The 15,241-nt window shown below is 51.1% G+C and overlaps 4 protein-coding genes across 9 annotated transcripts; 2 read left to right on the plus strand and 2 right to left on the minus strand.

Annotated features, from left to right (window-relative positions):
- Positions 1-1,384: 1,384 nt before the first annotated feature.
- LOC100897844 (DNL-type zinc finger protein-like) lies at positions 1,385-1,879 on the plus strand. Its single transcript, XM_018640181.1, has 2 exons — positions 1,385-1,531; positions 1,664-1,879. Exons 1-2 carry the CDS (start codon positions 1,385-1,387, stop codon positions 1,877-1,879), a joined length of 363 nt encoding a protein of 120 aa, XP_018495697.1.
- Positions 1,880-1,917: 38 nt separating this feature from the next.
- Positions 1,918-4,116, minus strand: LOC100904570 (uncharacterized). Of its 3 annotated transcripts, none has more exons than XM_003744960.3 (4): positions 3,753-4,116; positions 2,830-2,916; positions 2,547-2,742; positions 1,918-2,152 (listed from the first exon to the last, which is right to left on the minus strand). In XM_003744960.3, the coding sequence occupies exons 1-4, from the start codon at positions 4,029-4,031 to the stop codon at positions 2,016-2,018; spliced, it is 699 nt and encodes a 232-aa protein (XP_003745008.1). In that variant the 5' UTR covers positions 4,032-4,116; the 3' UTR covers positions 1,918-2,015. The 3 variants fall into 3 exon arrangements, with proteins under 3 accessions (XP_003745008.1, XP_018495720.1, XP_003745007.1); XM_003744959.3 differs by lacking the exon at positions 1,918-2,152 and adding an exon at positions 2,268-2,368; XM_018640204.2 differs by having other exon boundaries at positions 1,968-2,742.
- A 1,158-nt stretch (positions 4,117-5,274) lies between these two features.
- Positions 5,275-11,068, plus strand: Cisd2 (CDGSH iron sulfur domain 2). Of its 4 annotated transcripts, none has more exons than XM_003744961.2 (3): positions 5,275-5,437; positions 10,325-10,597; positions 10,871-11,068. In XM_003744961.2, exons 1-3 carry the CDS (start codon positions 5,431-5,433, stop codon positions 10,909-10,911), a joined length of 321 nt encoding a protein of 106 aa, XP_003745009.1. In that variant the 5' UTR covers positions 5,275-5,430; the 3' UTR covers positions 10,912-11,068. The 4 variants fall into 4 exon arrangements, with proteins under 4 accessions (XP_003745009.1, XP_018495715.1, XP_003745010.1 ...); XM_003744962.2 differs by lacking the exon at positions 5,275-5,437 and adding an exon at positions 9,967-10,086; XM_018640199.1 differs by lacking the exon at positions 10,871-11,068 and having other exon boundaries at positions 10,325-10,793.
- Positions 11,069-11,767: 699 nt separating this feature from the next.
- On the minus strand, positions 11,768-14,949 carry LOC100897989 (dnaJ homolog subfamily B member 14). The gene is made up of 6 exons (XM_003745000.2): positions 14,923-14,949; positions 14,671-14,830; positions 13,641-13,897; positions 13,298-13,526; positions 12,877-13,075; positions 11,768-12,695 (listed from the first exon to the last, which is right to left on the minus strand). The coding sequence occupies exons 2-6, from the start codon at positions 14,801-14,803 to the stop codon at positions 12,413-12,415; spliced, it is 1,101 nt and encodes a 366-aa protein (XP_003745048.2). The 5' UTR covers positions 14,804-14,830; positions 14,923-14,949; the 3' UTR covers positions 11,768-12,412.
- Positions 14,950-15,241: the final 292 nt, after the last annotated feature.

Consider the following 15,241-nt stretch of genomic DNA (forward strand, 5'->3'; position numbering starts at 1 on the left):
CAGCGTTCGAAAGTTCGGCTAGTATGAGAGATGGAGTGTTTCACGCAGGGAGAGCACTTTGCATCCGCATAGTTCGAGGTATGTCTTGAGACGGGAAGAAAGCAGCTAAGACAGCCAGGCGACTCCCAGGACGCGTCCTCAGCTACCGCTTGTGCATTTATTCTCCGGATACTGTTACGCAAGCCTCGGATCTTCAACTTTCTTCCGACGTTTAAGATGCGCTCAGTCGTCTAAGCCTCAGCTTGACAAGTGCGATTTCCCGGAACGGAGTGACGCCGCTCCTCGGAGACGCGTCCCTCCGCGAGGGAACAAGGCTATGAGAATCTCGTACCGATGGATTACCGTGCAAGTTGATGGGAGTCCCGATCCATGCGACCGACTGCGTAGCAAATCAGCAGACCGAAAATATGACTGGCACGATGATCTTTGCTGGATTCAGAGTAGGTTTTCGAGCGCTATGACCCCCGCAAGATCTCTTTCTAGTCCATAACGTTCCATGTTGAGGCTCATCACCATCGGTACTTACCCCCCACCAAGAGAACGGCCCCGCCCTCCCAATAAAAAATTCCTGGGCACGCGCCTGACTCGGTAGCCTGGGTAGTAGGGCTCGACAATGCCCACGCGTTGACACGACAAGCTTGACTTGCTCTCAACGACAGCGGACCCGGTCATCTCCTAAGGAGAGGAAGCTTTCTTCTCCGAAATGCATCGACATCAAAATGGGAAAACTGAGAAAATACGGCGAGCCCATCCGCCGCGCTGCCTCTATGAGCCCGATCTCCAACGGAACGAAAGGAGGTTGAGCGCCGCGAAATCATGCAAGCCAACAGAGGCTGAGCGCGCGTTCATGCACGGGAATGGCACGTGGAGGTCGCAAGGTACTATGATTTTTACACAGCCCCGCGCCAGCGAGACGCAAGACAACGAACGAAGTCCTTAAACGAACGACGGGCGCGCGGGCTCTCTCTCGAGTTTCTCTACAGAACGCCACTGGCTACCAGGATCGCCATCGGCATCTGCTCCTGGCTAAATGGGCCTTTTGAAGGATCATAAGCTCGATGATCTATCGGCCTGCCCGCTGATTTCGCCGACCCCTCTCGAGATAGATATCGCGCTCGCTCCGGAAATCCTACACACAGGCAGACTGCGAGCGGTGTATGGTGTAAATAACTCATTCTTGTTCCATCGCGCACAACGCGCAACTGGGGCCTGCGATTGATCAAGTTCAAGTCGATGTCCGATAGAACCCCGAAATTACGTATGTTCGGAAAACTGCACAGGACTCGCTAGGTGAGTCCCTCTCGAAAACTCTCACTGGTTCTCATGAAAGAACGTGTCTCCTCGCCTCCTGCTCAATTGAGATGCCTCTCGTCAGACAACGAGCATGCAACGCAGTCTGATCAGCTGGAGCGCCAAGGCGTTGAGAAGATTCTACTGTGATCGGAGTTTCCCCGAACCAAGAGCAGTCGGTGGTGGAGTAAAGTCGGCGCTCGGAAAAATCCCCGATAGGAGACTCTACCTCAGTTTCAAGGTATTCCCCACCATTGTTCCGTCAAGTTTCACGGAATCTCAGAGAAGCATCCAACAGACTTAGCTGCTCGATATTTGGCGCGATCTGCTCTCCAGCTCCTCAATCTCTGAATAATCGTCAATTTCCCCTCAGTGCGGCCCCTGTGGCGAACCAGTGACGAAGTGGCTATCGAAACAAGCCTACGATCACGGTGTGGTGATCGTCACTTGCGATCACTGCAGGAATCGACATCTGATCGCTGACAACCTGGGTTGGTTCCCGGACGTGGATCGCGCGAAGTTGCCGAAGTTGCAGGAAGCGTCGGCGGTACCTCTGGATAAAGTTCCGGCGGCAGGGGAGTCGTCATAGAGAGTCATTGGTCCGAAGGAAAACTCACAGCTCTCGCGATCAACGCACAAGTTTTATTGTATGACGCCACCGAATAGCATGGTCAACATATCAATAAAGAATCTGCCTAATACACCTCAGAGGAATCTACGGCAAATTAATCAGAATAGTTGTATCGGACAAGCTTCCGATAGAAGTCCAAGGGTTTGAACACTCTCGATCGAGGATCGGCTTCGCTCATATGATGTCGGCGTACCGTAGGAAGTACCGCCGAACGCCTGTAGATCGCCCGGCCTGGAAAGCGGACGACTATGAGCTGACGACTATTGTAAATAACCAGGTGCATCACGATGCACGATCCCGTCTCATTGCAGTAAATCGAAGGCCAACTTTCCCTTCTCGGATGAACAGAGGTCGAGAACGAGAAGCGAGTCAAGTCGCCTGACGAGTCCGAGAAGACGGGAAGTTCTGGACTCCAGTTTCAAAAATTGATTCTCACCCTTCGCCGTGCTTCCGGAACAAAAATTCATATGTATGAGAAGTCACGAGAATAGAATCTCAGTAGGCAGAGGAAAACGGCCGTGAGGGCTCGAGTTAGGATCCATATGGGCGATGGTTAGATTCTGATAAAGCGAGTTCGGAAGGATATAGGTAGAATATGTTTCAAGATCTCTCCCACTCGGTTTACCTGCCAGATATTCGGTTTTGTAAAGCTCCTTCCAATTCGAATTCAATGTTACACTCGGCTTGGCCAGCGGGAAATCTTTTCTGAAGAGACGTTCCCATAACTTAGATTCGGCCGTCAGCAGCTTCATCGTCGGATGAGCCACGGCCAGGGAGCAAAGTGAGGCTGCCGGGAGGTTCTCCATAATTTGCAAGCTGACCTGAAAGGCGTCAAGTTTTTTGATAAGCCTGTCCGAGAAGTTTCTCGCTCCGGAAGGCGCATCGTTGAGTTTCCGTGGATATCTCACCTCGGCGGGCAGAGCCAGAAGACCTTGCTGGGGCGAACCATGGATGAAGGTCTCACATGCGTATAGGCACGGAAGTAACAGGTTATTCTGTAGAAAAGTGGGAATCAATATCAGTCATCTCATTTTCGGGGAAACCGCATCCATTGAGTCATTCCCTACTATGTATTGTGGTCCCTCCAGACAGGAAGCTCAACAGCGGCAGTCGACCGAATTCGTAACTCGTGGGCACCGCGAAAAATTTCGGACATTGAATACACACTCTCTGCGGAAGCGGCGGCCGATGACTGCTCTTCGAGAATTCACGAATACTTCCAGAAAATTTCATGGGGCCATTCAACTCGCTAGGCGGGTATACCCTCGTATCGGGGATAGCATCTCCGGTTCAGACTTCTTCAGCAGTGTAGTTATCGGGGTTTCTGCATCGATTCTGGTCAGCGTTGACGGCGTGGACCGCAGGGCCGGCTCAGAAATTCAATTCACAGACTTTCCGGAATGATCGTCCGTCGAGCTAACTCTCTCCGAATCCCGAATACCAGACCCGAACTAAGAGACCGCGGGAGTGATTCCGTTGGTTGAGAGAAAACGGATCGCCGGAAGCGTCAGCCGAACCACTATCTATCGGAGCCGCTCTCCCTTGGAAATTGTCGATTTTCATACGTTTAGGATAGAGGAAACACGCTAGGATAAAGCGGCGGCTGCATGGATGGAGGATCGGGAGTATGCACTTGTTCTTCGCGATGTGAAGCTCGAGCAGCTCAATAATCTTTGGGTGATCACGTCCAGAGGAAGATCTCCGTCGACAGCTCAGGATCAGCTCTAGTGATCTCTGTATCATTAAATGATTCCGGATGTCGATCATGCATTCGGAAGAGTCGCGCGTGAACTGCGTACGGTGCCATAATAAATTGATTCACTCCACTTACCACGATTTGTATTTTTATCACATTTCTCTGGGGAACTTCGAGTTTCTGAAGCTTGTGGAGTGTAATACACTCGCTCACATCCCCCACGCTCCAAATAGAGTTTCCGGTCACTAAGTCATCTGACAGCTTCGTCCATACAAACTCGAACTTGGCACCTGGGCATGACTTGTGAGTATACTGGGACTCTCCCTCAACGGTCCGGAATCCGCGCTCTTGGAGCGCTTCGTCCACAAGATCTCGAAACCAATTATCTGAGGGAACTTTCGTCCCAGACGACATCCTTGAATTACGCGTGAAACTCCAGGATCACCTCGAATTCAACTCGTCGCACATCCCACTTCCGAACAGCGCTGAAGCTACAGCGTCCGAGACGCCGGCGCGAGTGGAAAGAGAGGCCCGTAGAGGCGTTGATTCTCTGCCCTCACCCAATACTCCTTCGTCGTTTTTCCAGCAGTCGAAATTTGGCGGAAACGCGAGTTGCCCTCTGCTGCGATCGGATAGTATCGAGTTCAATACTCGTTCCGCTACGCATATCCAATATCTCGTGGATGCATTCGCCAAGCATGGAGCCATGGAGCTCGGAATGTCAGGAGATACCGGAAGATTGTGTCTGTATGCTATGTATGACAGTGCATCGCTGTCGGAATTCGTGGTTATCTCCGAACGACGTCTCAAGCGCTCTATGCTGGAGCGAGTTTACACTTCAGATGCGGAACTGTAAATCAGATTGGAGAGCTGTGACATGATTCGACATCCTCTATCATCATCTTGACGAGTCATGATGATAGATGAATCCTTCGATCCCTTCTCTGTGTGAGGGGAACCTCCCGTTAGCGTAGCCGGTTGCATCCATCGTAGAAAAATTCAGTTTTCTCGAGATCAGATATTCGTCCAATCGAATCGCGATGGAATCACGCGACTCGAGTTCCGTATTTCTCGACGTCGCGATTTGGCACTTGGAAAGCTAGGTGAGGAGCTTCCGATGCGAGCGAATTGAGCATGTTCAACCCGGCAAAAGGAACGATTATTCATCGAAGGATGAAGAAGGATGGAGGTTCGTCGGGGCCCTCGCTTCACCATGGAACAGGAAAGAACGCCGGAGCCGCAGGTCTTTCGTCAGTTCTCATGCGCGGGACTTTGGAGGTCGGACGCGCCGGATTATTCGTCATCGTCAGACCGAGGAAGCTTCCATTTATCGTTGAAGAAGCGGGCAGAGTCGCATTGTACCGCATTGGGAATGCTGCAGTCTGCGTTTTCAACTCCACCGGTATAATCCTTCCATTCGGACGAAGCGCCTATGGAGGGATTTCTTGCGAAGCCTCGGAGTTAACGAGACGGTCCCGCATCCAGCCATGGTTGGGAATACGGTTCATCGAGTCCCGTGGCCACAGAAATGGCTTCGTCAGCATCGAAAGAAGGGAAAGTAAAGAAATATTTGAGAAAGCTCGAGATTCTATTAGGGGGGGCCGGTTCTTTTGGCGCTGCTGGCCTCGGACTCGGACTTTTCGTATTCGACGGAACCATTCCGTCAGTTTGGATGAAGCGGCGCTCCAGTGAAGGACGGTCGGTGCGCATTTATCGGCAATCAGTGTTCCACGTTTTGTGACGTGTCGAGCGACGGTTTTCGGTTCTCTAATTGCCGTATCAAGCGCGTGATACACTCCTACCAAGAGCCGACATGACGGGTAAGCCATGGATCTCAATTCTTCCGTTAGACGATGCTTAACCTGAGAAGAGCTCTGTAATGAGCCCGAATGGTTCACATGTTTTCCCTTCGCCTTGAGAAATCGCTCGCGGGAACACCTTCGCTCTTGACAGCGTCAGATCTGGATTCTTGATCCACGTTCCAAGAGAATTCGATCTGCGGAAAGCTCCGAGACCGAATTTACATGAACTGGTAACGCTTACCGTCTCGAACGTTTGCGCATGTCCGTAGGGTGGCAGTTGAGGGAAGCGAGGGAGCCGCCATTGGTGTCCGTCGGTGTTCGGATGTGGGCGACTGTGCGGTCGTCTTGATGGGCACATGCTATTCGTGCAATAGCCGTCACAGTACGCCGCAGCAACACAGCAAGAACCGAGTGGCCCCTCTGTCCACGAATTCCGTTCCCCAATCACCGTCTGAGCTGGAGTCGCCAGGCTGCGCGTCGGACACCATCCCTACGGATTGTTGCGTGGCGGTGGCGGCATCATCCAGCGGATATGTGACCGGCAAAAGCCCCCTGGACACTTCGGCGAGCCGTTACTCGGATTCGACGTGGACCAGTGAGAACCATCCCGACTTCCCATCGTTGACGAATCGTTCGACTCTCGAACGAGGGAAAGACTCCGGCAAGATGTCGTCGACGAAGAAGAGTCTGTTCGACACCCCTCAGCTGCCGCAAACTCTCAAGTGCGATCTGAACCTCAACAATCGACCTCGACTAACGAGTGATTATGCACAAGCCTTCCAAGTCAAGGTTCTCCATAGTCAGCCTCAGAGCTACGCGACGCGACGAGGTATATTGTCGTACCGTAGACTCGAGCCCATGTTCCCCAAGGTGGAGGTTCGAAATAGTACGGCCACGGATGGAGACCTAACGACGCACGACTCTAACGCCAATAGGTCAGACGCCACCGCGGCGGCGACGGTCAGTTCTGTGCCTGCTAGAACATTTTTCCATCCATCAGACATCAAAAACGACCAAGAGACGATAACATCTGTTCTCGAGTTTTTGAAGTCTCCAACTGCGGCTTTGCTGAGCAATCAAAACCCTACCGGACAGCAAACAGTAGACAATAATGCTAATTCTGAGCGAGGCAAATCAGGAACCCCGAGGGCTATTCGGCCCACTACGCTGGACAACTTGAAACCTTGCACACCGAAAATGCCAGTGAAAGTTGTCCGACCCGCGCCTGCGGTACCGCCGGCCAATGATGTGGTAGTGCCAGGATATCAGAGTCCTCTGTGCTGTCCGAGATCCGAGGCGAATCGGGGGGAGCTAGCGGCGAACCGGAGGGACGGTAGTCCCTCGAAGAGACAGTCGAGTCCACTGAAGGCTGTCACCGTCGACAACAACAACGAAAGTAACACACAAGGCAAACGCTGCCTGAGCCCTGTACGGCATCAAGCAAGCGCTGTCAGAGCCTGGAGTCCTGTAAAAACAGAGCGTTTCTTCAGTCGGGATCTCTACCTCCAACGTCAGAGGAGTCCCGTGAGAATTCCCGAGCGTCAAGTCGAGGCCAATGTCACCGCCTCACCAACAAGAGCCAGCCCGATGAAAAGTCCGTCGAAAACACCTTTGTCTCACCATAGTTCTGCGAGCTTGAATTCGGACATTCTGGAACGGGTTGAGGGACTGATCGATGACGACTTCGTAGATCAGCCCAGTCTGATGGCATCGTCGAAGAACAGTTTGGACTCAGAAACGAGCCGATGCAGCGTGAACTTGAACCTGGGAATGAATAGGAGCATGCTCATGTACCATGAACTTGCCAGGATCAAGGAGCAACTGCTTATTTTAAGAACGACTCTCGAACATTGCGTTGACGAGAGCGGCGATGACGATCTTCGGCGACAGATCGTTCTACTGAACGAGGAGCTCAAGGATCGCGATGCCACGATAAGGAAACTCCAACTGGAGATCTCGAGCAAGAAGACGCCCGTGGTGCCGGAGCGGAACCCGGTGAAGAACGTTGCCGTGCAAACGAACTCGTGATATTTACCAAAGTCCGAAAAGTCGGAAAACAGCGAAGTGCAATGCGTAACAGAAACCAGACGGAAGAAAGGAGGAGGCATCAGGAGGCTGCTGCGAGTCTTCGTTCGGAAAGACAAATCTCGAAGTGCTTGGCAATCTGACTGAGAAAACCGCTCAGATCTGTGACCGCAGGAAATCTCAGCAGTGAAACGAGCTTCATTAGGATGTTCGTTTCGTATAGTCCCGGCAAGAGCCACCGAACAAGCTGACGAGAAGTTCGAGTGGTGATTTTCGCATGCTGCTTGCCAGCAAAAGTGATATATGTGTTGTGCTAGAATAGTTTCGAATAGTGGGCAGGAGTACTTCCGTGCTCGGTCCTCGGATTCAGGCAGCAATCGCTCGGTCTCATTGCAGAGTCCCCGCTTTGCTTCCGAGGTACAGCGACGTCATAAGCAGCGTCGGTCGAAGTTTTGGAATGGAAGCTTGGGTGCTTGTTCTCCTCGGGGAGGCTTCCCGGGACTTCTCGCCATGCCGAGCGATAGTTTCTTCTCGTTTTACTGCTCATCTCGGCTCCTCTCCCGTGGAACAGACTTCGTCGGTTGACCGAGAATAGGATTCGTTGGCCTTTGTTGTTTTAGCTCGAGGATGTCTTTGTGAGAGCTTGGATGGCTTCTGACCCATGCGAAGCTGCTTACATTATGGACGGAACGCGGAATGCCGAAAAAGAAATTTGTTCTACCGAAACATTCCATTTTATCACGAAAAAGCTTATTTTGCTCTGCCGCCTCGCTTCTCCGGCTCACCGATAATTTATTCCATCGACGATTCCCACTCTACGCGAGATTATATTCTTGGGGACTCCAGGAGAGGGGTTCTCATCTGAGATGCCCCCAGAGCGGGGTCTGGCGCAAACTCGCAGGATCACGCGCCGGAGGCTCGCCTCTCTTATACTCCTTTTCACACATGCCACCCGGGATTCCCTGATATCAAGTCCTCGATTTACTCACCGAAGACTGGTACAGCAATTTGTGTAACCTGTGATTTTTTTAAATGGGCACTCATCAGTTTGTCTATTCTACGGATGAATGAGGAGCTCGGCCGCCCGACTCATTTCGAGGACGCTCCCCGGCTCGATCTTCGTGATTAGTTCTCACCGCTGAGCTGACTTTGTGTTGAATCATTTGATCTCTCATCGAGGAGGTACAAAGACGATATGCACACGACTAGCTGAGAGAGCCGATTTCTCGACCGAACTGACGACTCAGCTAATTCAATCGATAGGATGGTGGTCACTCCTAACGAAGGTGCAATCTATATCTCATAATATCATCTAGGAACTTTTGGAGATTCCGGTAATCTCAGAGACTGCGTATGATCATCTGGGCACTCACTTCCCGATTTGATCAAGCTGATCGCATCACACCTTGAATCTTTGATACAGCGAAGAAACTCTTCAAAACGCCGAGAAGCCAAATTCAGCTTTAAGTGCTTCATAGGTAGCGGCCAGGATAGAGGACGGGATTTTTCGGAGTCCCACGAAGCTGCAGCGTCATACGCATGCCTTGTAAATACGACGACTCCACCTTGGAGGATGTATTTGTACTCCCCCCAGCCCCGATGCACACGTATGTGGAAACTTGCAATAAACCAAACTCGTCGCCTTTCCGGCCCGATTTCCACACGGATTCGGTCATTGTCTCTTCCTTCCTCAAGAAAGCTCCGAAGACTATAGCTTGCAAACGATGCGATTCGGGAACAGCGGCGCCGATCGAACATCGGCGAAAGTATTTCGGCACTCCCGCTCTTTACTTGGCGATGCCGACCCCCGCGAGGAGGTGGGTTTTCTGCGTCTTCGGGTCGAAAATGGGTGGCGGTTTTCTGGCGGGAATTTCTCTGTGGGTATCGATCTGTCCTGACATGAGTCTCCCCCTCTGCCCTAAGTGATCTCGATTCGCCATTTTCTCCGTCGTATCGGCTTCCCAAAAGTATCATCATTGAGGTTTCCTCAATTCCAAACGCGGGTAGGGGAGAGCCAACGTTTCGTTAAGGCGTAGGTGAGAGTCGCCGTATCTGGATCTGTTCTCCTGGGGGTCGGATCTCATTTTGGGCGGGACTGGGGGCTCGGAGTGATGGTCAACTCCTGGCTCCAGCACTAGCGACGAAATATTTCGTGGAAAGAGGGCTCTATCCCCTTCTGACAAGCCGGATACGCCCCTGGTGACAGCTCGTGAGAAGCAAATAGTGCATCTACGTCCTTGCCGACCGATTGGATACTCTCCTAACGTGACGCAGAGGCTGCGACAAACACTGCTCTTCTCTCCCCCTCTGAACCTGAGTCTCCTCTTCTAGATGGTAGAAGTCTCCCGTAGGGTCCGAGCTGGCGCATTCGACGGTCCGACCGGGATTCGTTGTTTACAAACTTTTCCTCGCCACTTTTCACGCTCTTTAGTTGCTCCTGGGCAGTGTGTCAAGAACACGGCGCATGCGCTGGACAAGCGATAATAATCGGGCAAAGATTTACCAGGGGCGGCCGATAGACACCAGAAGCCTTGTCAATACCGACTGTCAATATCCTAGACTTTCGCCCCGTGAGCTTATTCGGTTTGATTTCTCCTGCGGTCGTTGCAGTGGAGTAATGGATGCTCTATTAGAAATGTGGAGTGAGTGACTAACCTCTTGGGAGAAATCGTTAGTGAGAAATGTCATTGTATTCGGAACTACGAAGTGGGAACAGAATTCTTCTGAGAAGCGATCGGAAGCTCCACGATTCCGTCTCCACCGTGGACATGGTTCCATCGAATTATCGTCTGATGGATTTCTTCCTCAGAGCTCGCGGTATCCGGCTCGATTCCAGTGTTAGAGGCGCTCTCGGTCTTTACGCTCGATCTTGAATTCCAGGCAAGTGTCCCTTCCATAACCCCGTCTACATCGCAACTGCAACTGCCCTGATAGCTGGGGCTATGTATTGGTTGTGGAAGAGAGGGGGTTGCGGCGGAAAATGCGCCAGTTGCAAATGCAAGGTCAACCCGGGAATCGATAAGTCGAAAGCCAAGGTCGTCAACACGGTCGATATCGAAGACATCGGGGACAAAGCCGTATTCTGCAGGTGCTGGAGAAGTTCGAAATTCCCATATTGCGACGGCACTCACACCAAGTTCAACCAAGAGTCTGGTAAGGCAGTCGATGACTCCGACGCACCTAACTCAGCCAGAACGCACTAATTTACCCGAAGTAGAATCTAAAATAATCTGTCTGGGCGACCGGTCACTTGAGTTGAATGCTTGGTGTGTATGTGTGTCGCGTGTGTAAATGTATCGAAAGTATCCCATGAAGACTCGTCGGAAATACATGCGGCGTTCATCGGTATCGATCATGCAGCTCCCAGCGATTTCGAGACAGCCGTGACGAGGTCAATAACTGGCTCTTCTGTACCATCATTTCCAGGGGAAAATGTGGGTCCACTCATCGTGCAGAAGAAGAAGTGAGTCGGAGGTGCTTCATCAGCTGAGGCAGCATTTCTCCACGAATAGAGACTGATAGTAAGAGAGATGGACTAGACTAATGCCGACGTATCGGAATTTCGATGTAGAGAAAAGCCAAAGCTCTCATTGATGCACGAATAAAACCATTTCCCTCTGACATCTCAGAGAAATTCGGCGCCTTTCCTTGGTTTTTAGAAATCCGCCTCGGTCGAACGGAAATCGATACTCCTCATCGAAGGATCAATCGTACATTCGTACTCCGTATCGATGTTCTAACCGGCTCAGGGCAAGTGAGCAGAATGAAGAATGAGGACTTGAGGGGACTCGTCTTCGGTATGTCTCAAAAAACTGGCGATAGCCGAAATTCAGTGCTGACATCTGCGTCGCCTCTGCCCACGCCGTGCTATAGTGCTTCAGCTCGGGCATGAACCCCTTCAGCTCGGGCATGAGCCCCAGCGCAGGCGGAGAGTTGGCATCATCTCGATGAAAGGAAACGCCTGAAGCGTGTCGAAGTTGATTTTCACGTCTCTCGAAGGTGATTTCATTGTGTTCGGGAACGTTTTAGCTCCATTTGACTGTTGGGAGGCTTTCCGAGCAAGAAAAGCGAAAACTGGGAAGCGGGATCCCTTATGATCGATGAAGCTCTCTCAGGATAGCAAAGAGTCCGGGGTGTGTATGAGAAACCTCCAAGTCTTCATTGAAAATAAATAATTCTTAGAGTTTCCCGGACATTGATGCTAGAGTCCTGTTCAACAGCCATGGTCACCAGGGAAATTTCCGAAGAAATGCGTAGAATCACATTATCATCTCTCGGGGGGATCGTTCAAAACGAGGAAATATGATCGAGTCTTCGTCTAAGATCTTTCATCGTCATCTTCATTCCTTTATTTCAGCGCCAAGTTCAGTCCTAAGCCTTCTCAGTCTCGTCTCGATAGAAATCCGAACTATTTACAAATCATAACTAAATCGAACAACCCCCCGAGCAAAAAGAGAGCTGCAGCCTCCCATTTACATCTGCCGGACGGCAAGCACCGGGTCCTCATCGTGAATCGTGGTCGGTGAGCGGTCGTAGGTGCAGAGCTTTTTCGAAGTGAATCAGCAGAGCGCCAACTCAAAACAGAAGTTATGTTTCCGAGTAAACGAGAGTCAACGGTTCTATCATCAAGACCATGCCGTTGGAGCTACATCACAAAACTGACCGTACTTACTAAGACAGGGATAAAATAATCTTCATTTATATAATCGTACAGAAAAAAAGTGCACTCGTCTTAACAATAATCACCATCGTTTTCCCTAGTAGATACCGTTCAAACGGAAGATGCTTCGACAGGAACTCCACGCTTCCACTTCTTCAGACAAGAGGACAGGAATGCATTCTTGTGTTCGCAAGCAAGTCTGTCCCTTCAAATGATCGCAATGAGGACTCCGATTCGGTGTTCACAGCTCCGAGCGTCGGCTCGAATGTCTTTCTTCTTTCTAGATAATAAATTTGAGTCACTTCTTCTTAGGCTTGTCCGTGAATTTCATTCAGGCGATCACAGCTGGGCACGCCGAGCTTGTGGGCTTTGGTCTCCCAATCGTGATTTCCTGTGTGCCGTGCTCGCCATAGGAGCGAATCTCTACTTTGTCGTTCCCGTATACAATTATGACGTAAGCTCACTATGTAATCCGCTTCAATTTGCTCTTGTATCCGACTGATGGCATGCCTGTTGAAATCTCGATGGAAACTCTCTTGGACAAAGAAGGGAACATTCAGTCTCGTCGTCTGCATTGGTACAGGGTATTTGCTGCGGAGAAGAGAGAAGGAGGTCAGTCAAATGGTCCACTTGATCGGGGAGGGACTCGTCGAAATTACGCTCCTTTAGCATAAGCTCATCGAGTCAGACACGCGCGGAATGAGTTCCCGAAAGACTCGGCCGTCGACTCGGAAGATCGACGTCGAACTCATGCTTAGTCAGGTGTACTTACGTGGTACGTAGCATCGAATAAGGGGGGTCCTGCGCAAAAAACGAAGACAGAACCGACACCCCGACGAGGACAAGGATCGGGAGCATCTGCAGCAGCACTGAGCTCTGACTCCCGTCCGACTGCTCATGGGTCTGGAAATGTTGTCGATGGTACGCCTGTCTCCGTCGGCGTTGGCTGTCAAAGGTAAACGTTCCGCCGCCTGGAATTCGGTTCGTTCCACTGAGCCGTGCGAATAATCAGGATTTCCAGGTAGGAGAGAGGCAGCTATAATACTATGCCACCTTGTCAATCAAGAATCATGAAGAGCAAGAACGATCCGACGCGGTAGGTCTTGCACTGTCGAGTTGAGAACGTCCAGACTTTGGCACCGTAAAGGAGTCTCGAGTCGACAACCTCCCCTGGCACGATCGTCGAAACTCACCGAAGGTATTGTTGAAGAAAACATTGAACAGTTCATCGGGTGTTATATCGGCGCTCGTTTCAAAATGCGCATACTCGTTGTGGCTCCTCGATCGTCCGCTCTCGACTGGTCTGTTCATATTTATGTCATACTCCGCCTTTTTCTGATGGTCTGACAACACCCCATAAGCGTTTCCGACTTTCTTGAAAGCGTCCGCTGCGCCCGGAGCGAGGTTTTTGTCAGGATGGACCTTGAGAGGAAAATTCATGCTTAGACCCAACTCTCGACCGGATGAGATCCCAGCATACCAAAGGGCGACACAGATTAGTCCGGAAGATATCCAGGGTGAATCGATTCCACTTACTAGAAGCGCGAGTTTTCGGTACTTTTTTTTGAGCTCGTTCTCGTTAAAGTTCTCCTTATCGACCTCGAGCACTTCGTAATAGTTTTTACATTTGGATATTCTTTTCACAACCTCCAAATGTTCGGGACTGCATTCGGGGGTTCGGTCGGGCGACGGAACTCGTTTCCGGTTCCGGACGTCTCCATTTTGCTTCTTCGGAGACCCTGGCGCACTCCGTGAGCTTCCGGAAGCTCCGGATTCTATTGAGTCCAGTAACTCTGCGAGGAAGGAAGCGAAAATTAAATGGTTGCTCATTCCGAGGAGAAGTCGCGTGATGCGAGCGTGGCTCGTTCAGTAGGATAGCAAATGAACGACTGCGAAAAGCAGCGATCACAAGCCAACGTGTTTCACTCCATGCAGTCGCTTCGATCTTGCAGTATTCACGCGCGAGCTACGGGCTCAGGATTCGATCGAGAGTCTGATTGTTCGAGCCGTCGCCCCTTCGATCCGTGGAAATCATGAGCGAACTATCAAATTACGCTCTACATCTCGATGGATGAATGAACGAGCTGCACGAGTCCTGCGATAGCGGCGTCGAGCAATCGGAGTTGTGGCCCAGAGTCCAGATGTCTCTCCGACAACAAGAATCGATCATCCAGGGCCGCACTGGATTAGCGGATTGAGATATCGCGAAGAACTGGTAGCACTTCTGCCGGAAACGCTCTTTCCGGCTCTTCCGGCGAAGTCAGCCGATTCTTAGATCGGGATGTTGCGTCCTAACGAATGACGTCCGCAGCCTGATGCAATGGAACCCCCGCTCACGAGATTGCCGTTTCTCCGGATCGGCCATCCCCCAGCTAGTTTGTTCATATGGAGAGCTGGGGAATCCTGTCACCTCTTGAGGTGGATCAATCGAGTATACAGCATAATGGTCGACGTACGAGTGCTACGTAGCACAGATGATTCCAGCAAACCGTGCTCGCCTGGATCAGAGCAGTCGACTAGCACCGAGAGCCCTGAACAGAATTTTATGACTATGCAGAGTCCTCACCTTTAGCCTGATCTGTCGGACATATCCTCAATGATTTATTCAAGAATTTCTTCGCTTTGTCTATGTTGCCTTCCGCAAGGGCCTTCTTAGCGACAATGATTGCTTGCAGAGCATCATCGCGATTGCTCTCCATGTCGACAGACACTCCACCGCCCACTCTCTGGAAACAGAGATCGGAGGCGCTTCAGAACAAGCACTTGGTCAGAATTTCGTGATTTTCCCCTTTGAGAACGGAGAAGAAGCACCACTTACGGACGGCTCTCGGTGGTTGCACCCTGATGTAAACATTGATGGATGAATGTTTATCTCTCTCTTCTGAGCGGGCGCTCAGACGGTGCACGCACTGCGCCCGCTAAGTCAGCCGTGAGAAGAGCCGGCGACTGGCGGCGCGACGGCGGCATATTGCTGCTGAGAATTGAGTGAAATTTCCGAAGGAATATTTTGTAAATAAGGATAGACGACATTTCATCGTGCACGTGCACCGAGTGAGCGTTTTCAACGAGAGCTCAAGGAAAATTCGGCGATATGATATTTTAGATAATGATTGGAAGAGTTTTATTCATGTCAACAG

Source organism: Galendromus occidentalis, unplaced genomic scaffold, assembly GCF_000255335.2.
Source record: "Galendromus occidentalis unplaced genomic scaffold, Mocc_1.1 scf7180000077476, whole genome shotgun sequence".
In the NCBI taxonomy this organism is placed as follows: domain Eukaryota; kingdom Metazoa; phylum Arthropoda; class Arachnida; order Mesostigmata; family Phytoseiidae; genus Galendromus; species Galendromus occidentalis.